Source organism: Medicago truncatula, chromosome 3 (assembly GCF_003473485.1).
Source record: "Medicago truncatula cultivar Jemalong A17 chromosome 3, MtrunA17r5.0-ANR, whole genome shotgun sequence".
NCBI lineage: Eukaryota > Viridiplantae > Streptophyta > Magnoliopsida > Fabales > Fabaceae > Medicago > Medicago truncatula.
The window spans coordinates 45112144-45121712 of NC_053044.1; the positions used below are offsets into that span (position 1 = coordinate 45112144).

The 9569-nt window shown below is 34.1% G+C and overlaps 1 protein-coding gene across 1 annotated transcript; it reads right to left on the minus strand.

Moving 5' to 3' along the window:
• LOC25491126 (protein DEFECTIVE IN MERISTEM SILENCING 3) lies at positions 1-6108 on the minus strand. The gene is made up of 8 exons (XM_013605966.3): positions 5963-6108; positions 4602-4706; positions 4332-4446; positions 3571-3808; positions 3176-3367; positions 2768-3088; positions 1026-1248; positions 1-501 (listed from the first exon to the last, which is right to left on the minus strand). Exons 1-8 carry the CDS (start codon positions 5990-5992, stop codon positions 472-474), a joined length of 1254 nt encoding a protein of 417 aa, XP_013461420.1. The 5' UTR covers positions 5993-6108; the 3' UTR covers positions 1-471.
• Positions 6109-9569: the final 3461 nt, after the last annotated feature.

A 9569-nucleotide genomic window follows, 5' to 3' on the forward strand; every position in this document is an offset into this window, starting at 1 on the left:
TTGTTCTCCAAAAACTGTATAGAAGAATAACTGAATTTCTACGAAGAGCCAAGGTCAAATGAAATTATAGAGCTACAAGCAGAAAAAAGGCTTGACAAAGATCTACAACATTAACGAGCTAAGTCATGTACAGGGAACCAAGAAAACGGTTTTACCACCCATCAAGTCTTCCGGGAAAGGGGTAATCATGCATACCATTGGCTATAGCTCATATGAGTGTCTTGAAGGCTAATCTGATTTTTCTTTGCAACAGACCTTGAAGAAAGAAAGAAAAAAAAGGAAGCCTTAACTGAAGAAAGGACCCTAGCTTTGAAAAACAATGTGCTACCTTTTTTTGACCTTCATCAGCATGAGAACATTCTCCTTCCAGAGCCAGTCTACAAAATGGATATGCGCGATATGCTCAATAACATAAATAAGTTGTTAGCCACAGGCTATGTTCTTCATAGCTTTGCATCGGCCTTAATTTCATCATTGATGTAGATAAGGAGCAGTCTGAACCTGATAGTGTCATTAGATTAAAAAAAAAAAATCAGCAATGGTGAATTATATCATAATTCAAGATTTACTAGAAAGCTTTAATCAATCATTTAGCAATGGTGATTGTGCCATTATATCACAATCAGAAGCAATCTTATTGGAAAGCTCCACTCATTTGAAATAACTATATGAACTAGATGTTTGCATAAGTTTGTAATTTGATAATGTAATAAGCATGCATCAGTCAGAAATTCAACTGTTGATTAATCAATAGTGAATACCCATTGCTGAGTTTGGTAATAATTTCAAATATAATTAGCACAAAACAAAGCTACAACAGAGAGAAAGGATTTTCAGTGCTCTCAATAGTAGAATAAATTCCTAAAATATTAGTAGAAGTCATTTCAATGTAAACTGTTCCAACACAGTCAAAATGACTAGGATAAGGTTGAAACATAGAATAAATAACAAACAAACTATATCAAACTACGCCCAATGTCTTGTAAACCACCTAGGCTTAAAATTCGAATATCCAGAAAGATTACCTGAGTTGCATATGATGAACTTGTAGCCAAATACTTAAGAAAGTCGCTCTTCTTCTTATTGAAACTGAACTTTGCCATGTCCAACATTGTCTTTTCTCTTTTTAAATCGTCAAAAACTTTGTCCTTCTTCCATTGGGTATTCATCATTTGCCTCTCCATTTCAATGTGCTGATCAAGCCCCAATGGTCTTTCTGGTCTGGGGAATCTCACATCAACAGCTTCCCTGCAGACCCCAACAGTTTTTTCAGTTTACAACAAACAGCAATTTGATGTTTCTAAAGTGAAGCTTATATTTTCTTAATGGATTTTTAAACACACACACACACACACACAGATATATATATAAAGTCAAAAACCTACAAAATATTTTATTTCAGAAGTTTCAATTATTATTCATTGAGGTGTCATTTTGTACAACATATCAAACTTACATAATTCATATGGTACGAGTTGCTATACACATATAAATGTAGTAGAAGATTAAAATAATTGGCATTGTCAGACCCTGTTTAGGATAGCATTTGTTCCAGTAAACTGCAGCTAATCTAGCAAAACCACTTCTTGAAAGATTAATGAAAATATCTCTACATGATACAGTTTCAAGAAAAAATATTCTCCCATTTATCATTTCTAGCTTTCTTGTAAAAATCATAGTAGTCAATAGCGGCCACGCGTAGCGTAGCGGTGACGGACCGCTACGCTAATCGTCGTAGCAGTGTGGAATGAGATAGCGGCCGCTTCAGCCCTATTTGATTTTAGTTGAAAATTTTCAAATTGGCATTATTTTTAAAACATTTTGTATGGTTTCTCAATTTCTAAATTGATTTTAGGGCATTTTGGAGATTTTTAAAACCGTAGCAGTGTGGAATGAGATAGCGGCCGCTTCAGCCGTATTTGATTTTAGTTGAAAATTTTCAAATTGACATTATTTTTAAAACATTTTGTATGGTTTCTCAATTTCTAAATTGATTTTAGGGCATTTTGGAGATTTTTAAAACCAAATTGACTCTGTTGTATGGTTTCTCTGTTCTTTTTTCCTCCTCTGTTTTCTTCTGTTTTATGGTTTCTCTTGTTTTATGATTTTTTTATTTGTTCCTCTTATCTTTTTATTTTTGGCGTTTTTGATTTATAAATGTATCATGAGATTTGAGTGTTTTATTTAATATAATGTAAGTTTTTTTTAGAAATATGTAAGCTTGTTATACTTTATACCGTTATTCATGTAATTTGGTCAAAATATAATCAAATATCAGTGACTGCTATTTGTCATACCACTACACGCTAACCCGTTATCCCACTTTTGAGGTCGGCCGCTACGCACCACTATCCTAGATTGACTGCTATGTTGAATTTTGATTAAGACTTTTGATATTATGTTGTAGACTTTAAAGCTTTCACAAGATTTGGGTGTTTTGTATTATTTATGAATGTTTCATGAGATTTGAATGTTATATTTAATTTTATATTAGATATATGTTTGTTTATAATTTATACTATTATTTTCGTAATTTGTCAAAAAAAATAAAAAAATCAAATAGCGGCCTTAGCGCTATGCGCTATCCCGCTATAGCATTTTTGGGGTCGGCCGCTATCCGCAATTGACTACTATGGTAAAAATAGAAACGCAAATGTTATTTCCTATCCCAGGATGGGCAAAGTTTTCAACCTGTCATAATTATCAGAAGATACTAAAAATTAGTTAATAAATAATTTATAAATAAATCGATTTTTCATATTCTTACCTATTGCCCAAGGAAAATACACCACAACTCCTAATCATTCCTCCATCTAAAGAAAGAGCTCCATCACTTATGCAAGGAAGTGCTTGTATCATTTCAGCCCTTGTCTTATATACTTGTAGACGAGAAAAGAGATTATAAAACAGAGTTTCTCTGAGGCCATAACCACTTGGCGTTAGACAAAATAGGTACCGGTTGTCTATATTAATCATATTCACAGCAAACCCAATAAATCCAGCCGGACACTCCCCATTGGGCAATCTTGGATTTAAGATGTCCAACTTTCGTTGTGAGTCATCAACCACATATTTACCAGCATAAGGCCTAAAACAAAAGAGTAAAAAAGTTTAAAAACACTGATTTATCCACAACCACAAATAAAAGACAAAAACATGATTCTTGTATTCATGCCTTAGAGATTCAAGACATATCACTAGAAATCGACCATCCAAAGGCCTTCCAATAGAGGCACCTAGCCCGTGAAGGCCACAGCTTTTATTTATGTACCCTTCCTTATCGTACAATTCAAGAGCTTTAACTCCTTCATAAGTTCTGCAAACAATTGCCAACACAGTCTCCACTCCGAGATACTCCGAGAAAAGTCTGCATTCCAAATAAGTCGAGTGAAACTATCGGTATGTATACTTACAGTTCATAGATATTAACAAAGCAAACAAATAAATCATTTTGCATCTTGCTTAGAGATAACGTGACAGAGACCGAAGAAACAAAGTACCTATTACAAGACTGTGAAATAAGTGCAGGATTTCGTAAGCCAAAAAGAAAATAATCTATACAAAGAGTACCTGCTAAGATTGTCATCCTCAACTTTTCCTAGCATAGCAACAACACCAACAACATCCTGTGTTAGTCCAAGAAGAGAAGCCTGTGCTCCATGATGAGTCTTCACCTGGCACAAAATACCAGCAGCAGATTTTTCATGCTGCAATATCTGTTTATTTACCTCCTCCTCAGTTGTAATGTGGAGATCGTCCGCATTACCAATCTTGGCTGTACTTGAAGACTTTGATTTCCCAATAGCAACTGTGAATAAGAAAGGAAAAGCATATAAGACACCTACGTTTGTTGATAGAGAAATATTACAGAACGAAATGAACAAAATATCATTTCCTTAAAAAAATGAAGAGCGGCAATTTGAAGTTTATTGCATCTTTAATAGTGATAGTTAACACTAGAGATATGCACTTCCCTTTTCAGCCTATACATACGAAAACATATTAACAATGCCCCATCTAAAAACTTGGGGTCAGCCAATCTCAACCTCCAAAGTTAACTCAAGCGGTGAGGATTGGCCCAGTCTTGTAAGAACTATTCAATCTCTTGCTGATGGGGGATCTCAACACCGCATAAACTTCATAATCAAAAGATTAATGTTTCGATAAACCGATAATACTCGTGCAACCTTCAGAATGAAGAAAGCTTAAACCATTGATTCAGTGAATGAATTCTACAGAATCGGATTGACAATACTTTTCATGATAAGTAGCTTCTTATCTACTTACCAAACAAAGAAGAAAGTCATCTTAAAAAGTACAAACAAATTTACCTTGCAAATGAAGAATGGCATCATCTAATTGGCTTTTTTCAGTTGTCAAAAGACTCAGTTTGTCCTCATGCTGCTTAATTTTCATCCCAAGCGAACGTAGATCATCTTGTAGTTTCTTCAAATATTATTTAGGTGGAAGTTAATATTGTACAAATCATCATCATTCATTTGAAATCCAGAAACTTAATAAAACAAAATGTCTATATACTATACACACACAGTTCACAAAAGCAACATTTTCTGTTTATAAAAACATCAGATATAAGCAACCTGGGACTCTCGGATGATCATATCTGCTTTTGTAAATTCTCCATTTTCCACTGGCACTAATGCCGAAGACCCTTGGACAGATAATGGCTTTGTATAAACCAAATGCTGCACAAGAATAACTTATTCACACACATAATAAATACAGCTAATGCTTGCACACATGAAAAATAATTACTAGGCACTACTTCAGCAGGTAGATTTCCCAAGATACATGTCCATCCCCAAATGAATGATCATTATCCAGACTTTAATTAAAAAGGGATAGGGATGTTTAAACACATAGAATCATACTATTGGTGTGTGCATAAATTTCTTATTCACTTTATCCTTCATTTCACTGTTTCTTTTTCATTTTAAAATTTAATTGCTTCCATGTAAACCATGTCAAATTTCGAAGGGAAAAGAAGAGGAATTAGGCTAACTTTACTTTGCGAAAACATTTTCATTTTCTTAAACTTTTGTTAATTTTACTTGCTAACAAACAGATAATAGACCAATTTTCAAAAACAATGAAAATGCCGAAAAATTATTTTCATAAATGCATCATCGCTAGCTAGCATTTCATATTCTCTCCATCACAATGGTTCAGATCTTCTTATCAGTGGTGGCCCTGAACATTTTTAAGACGTGTTGTGTACCAAGTTGTTGAGCTCTAATGATTAACATTACGGCTCAGGAAGTTCAAAATTCGATCATGGCACTCAAGATTTCAAGGACAGCAGCACTGATTCTTATTACGAAATTAAAATGAACACATATTTTAGAAAATGAAAATATTTTCACAAAGGGGGTAAGAAAAGTAAAATAATTCATCAAATCATCTGACACACGCACACAGAAGTATGCATCTTAGGTAGCATATTATATTATATTGATATTAATAATAAGATACTTTTTCAGCAGTTTTTTTTTTTAGTTTCCCCTAATTTCATCATGTTGTGAGAGTCTAGCCCCTTCTGTTGGACTCAACCCAGTTCGTCTTGTTCCCGCAGTTCTAATGCGAACTAGAAAAAGACTGCAAACCAAATTTCAATAATAAAAGAGCTCTCTCTAACATGCAATATCACATAGTAACTCCAATGCGAGTGACATAAAAAAAAATGTAGGTTATATGAGTGAAATTTAATTTTCTTTTTTCATGCCAAGAAAAACAGCTACAGACACTAAATTAAAGTACAACGGAGTAATTAAAAATTGCTATTCCATAACAATTCTCCGATTGATGATTTCATGAGATTTTGAACCAAAAAAAATTAATGAAGAAAAACTCAGTGAATCACGAAGGCTATGGTTAGAGACCATTGGTGTGATGAAAATAAAGCAAACGATTAGAAGAGGGAAAAATGCAGAGAGAAATTGACCTGGTTGCTGTTACTTGGTTGTGGAAACATGACTGACTCAGTGAGTTGGAGCTACGAGTGAGTATGTGGAAATGTGAAATTTCAGAAATGTATATGGACAAAGTGAGTTTGTGAAATTAAATGAAGCATATGAATGAGTAGTTTAACTCGTCATTTTGGAATCTGGATCCCTGCGTTCGCAATCACGTACTATTTGCTGCGTTCATGTAATCCATACCGCTAGATTAGAATTATACGATTGACGTTTTTATTTTCTAAATTAAATTAAATGAGAAATATGTAGCATAACGGGAGTGATCCGTTAGGGTTAAGATCGGACGGTCGTAATCACTTTACTGCATATCTTTCAAACCGCAGGCAATCTTTAACACGTGACTTTGACTGAGAATGTGTATTTTTTAGCAAAAAAGAGCACCGTGTCATGGATCGAACCCAGGTCACCCACATGACAGATGCAAATATTTACCTCTATACTATAACGACTTATTTGATATTGAAGATGATTCATACATTATTAAACACACTTCAATAAAAATAAATAAACCATAATTTTTGTATGATGGTCCTACTCCTATCAGTTGCGCTATGAATTTCTCAACCTAGACAACGGCCAAGCCCCTCCTAGAGTATACTAGTGCTAGTATATAGTACTGACTGCTATTTTATTTTGTTATTTTGGCTCTCTTTAGAAAATATGATAGACTTTAACTTATAAGCACTTAAATGTTGCTTATCTTTGCATCTGAAAAAATGTTGTAAGAATTTGAGACAATAACGTTACCAAACGGCTCTAATAAAGTAAAAAAAATCATTCAGGAGTTCTCCAAAATCAGAATCATACATTGCAAACGAAATTGCTGCTTGCTTAGCCTCACCAAAACAATATGCCACATAGTTTAATGATACAGCTAATGTAGAGAATCTTGGATTAGAGACACCAACGAGAAACACGACACTCGTTAAAACACAACCCATAATCAACAGGAAGTTTGAATCAACATTGGTAGATCAAAAACAAACTTCAACCAACCCAAACCTTTTGAGCTTTCCAAAATAACTCAATGCCCGGTCATTGTTGTAGAACACACTCCAATACGGTCATAAGAACCAAACAATACTTTTTCATTATAATCACGACGAACACCACCACAAGTTGATATGTCCCCATGGTTAGTCAATGTAACATCCCCATTCAACTTGATCTAAACTAAATTACAATGAACCCAACATATGGGAGAGGAATTGTCGTTAACATGATATATATTTGTCTTGATAAACATAGTATTCATGATGGGAATCTTCAAATGACTTATTCTCAAACAAGGGTGTTAGCCAAGTTTACTTAGTAGCCAAGTAAACTTAGCCACCGAGATAGGAAACATGGTCACCAAGGAGGGAGGTTTACTTATAAGCCAGTAAGTAAAGAGAAGGGAGTTTCTTACCCATCGAAATCACTCGGTCACGAAGATACTTTACTCGTGAAGCAAGGAAACTTGATCATGAAGTAAAGAAAGATAACCACATATAAATATATGTGATATATATAACGCCCTATTTCTATTAAAGTGATAAAACACGAGAATAATATAAATATTCAAGAAATAGACATCACGTCATCAACAAAATCCAAAATAGCATGCATGTAATAAAATTCTCAACAATTGCAGCGGATATAAACCATAAACCTCAAAAGTATACATTTCATGATATCAAAATACATCATCATAAAAATTCTCCAAATCCCGACAAATGGGTAAATCTCCAAAATATAAATAAATCCAAAATAAACAATCTAGAGTAATCATAAAACAGACACCTAGATCAGAGTCTATCCTAGACTCTAAGGAAACGATAACGGAGATAGCTCCCGCTATCCAAGCAACTCACCAAAGCGATTAATCCTGCACTTCGTCTACCCATCCATACAGACAGGTAGGCGGTCAAAACCACTGGGGGTAAGCTTTACATCAATCATAATCCACATAAACAGTTTGACATAAATGAATCAAATCAAGTATCAATTAATTAATCATGAGCAATTAATTTTCATATACACAATCATGCAACAATTTCAATTCTCACAAATAAGTATTCATCAAATACACTTATCATCAACAACCATCATTCAAATGCAACAAATAGACTCATGCCAATATGATATGCGCCTAATCCCGACACATATATGCATGTGGTACCAAATCACCTCAAGATCGTCACCCATGATGCAACAAAAACATCATATGTAAGATTTCACACCTGTCTTACATTATCACCGAAATAAAAGAGTACCCCTCCTTTATAACATCAATACTCAACATGACTATGATGCATGGACATACAAGCAAAGACTCGACAATGCAAAATCACCTTATAATATTCACAATAATATAAAGGATAACCTCCAATTATATTGACCACCTCAACAACAATTGCATTATCAAGTATTTACGTCCACACAACAATCAGGTCATAATTCTATTAAGAGTCATCATCACATTATCATCATAATCATCAATAATCATCAATATCATTCAACATCAACTACATAATATAATTTCACCACTCCAAATATTTCTCATATTTCAAGTAAAGAGAAAATACAACACCTTATGATAAATATCATATCCAACACCCCCCAATTCATTCTCACATATTCATTTAGTCATATAAGGCTAGTCACGAAAGAGTTATAAGATAATTGGCTTCAAAGAAATTGTTTCCGACAAAGTCCATATCAAGTGGCAAAACGGCCAACATTGATACTTTTCAAAACAAGGTAACTTATTCAAGTTTGAAAACTAACAAATCGATCTTAATCAATCATGTAGTCATGAGCTTAAGCCACTCACGAACTATTAAACATTAGTTCAAAGAATAGCTTAAGTTTGTATGAGAAAACTCAAGTTCACATTTTCCACATTCCCATCCGAAAATCAAGTTTGACATGATTAAGACATTTAACCAACTTTACAAGCCTTGCCTAAGTCCACATGGACTGTAGACTCAACTTGTAATCCATTTTAGTTCACAAAAGTCCATTTCCGGCAAAATCCAAAAATTACCAAAAGTTCAAGTTTCAACCAAAATAGAAAATCCCAAATTCGAATGAGTAAATCATGTTCCAGTAGGTTTAGGAGTACAAACAGAGATTAAAGAAGTTGAAAGAAGTATTTTACAAAGCTCGGATTGACCCCGTAAAGTCCGGAACGAAATACAAAGGTTGCTGAAACTGGGCATGTTTGCTTAAGCGACCACCTTGTTTGCTTAAGCGAACAAGTTCCAGTAGCTTGCAGAAAAGTTCGCTTACTGTTCGTTTACCGATTCGCTTAAGCGACCGGGTTCCAGAACCTACTGTGATTGTTCGCTTACAGCTTCGCTTAAGCGAACAATCATCAGTTCTGGAGAAAAATTTACGGATTTCAACCCTTTTTCACCTAAAAATTCCAATTATGATCTCCTAAGGTTCAAATGTGTTTCCAAAGTTTGTTTACAGGGCATGATACTTAAAATGGCTCTCAATAACACATCAAACATTACAACAAATGTCATTTAAACACAATTCACCAAATCAACCCATTTCAACAACAACAACTTATTTATCATCATC

Bases quoted from the DNA above. Each gene is read 5' to 3' on its own strand.
- LOC25491126 (XM_013605966.3), bottom strand. From the start codon at position 5,992: ATGTTTCCACAACCAAGTAACAGCAACCAG. The intron at 4,707-5,962 runs GTCAATTTCTCT...ATTCTTGTGCAG, and splicing joins AACCAAGTAACAGCAACCAG to CATTTGGTTTATACAAAGCC. The intron at 1,249-2,767 runs GTAAGAATATGA...TGGGGTCTGCAG, and splicing joins GTATTTTCCTTGGGCAATAG to GGAAGCTGTTGATGTGAGAT.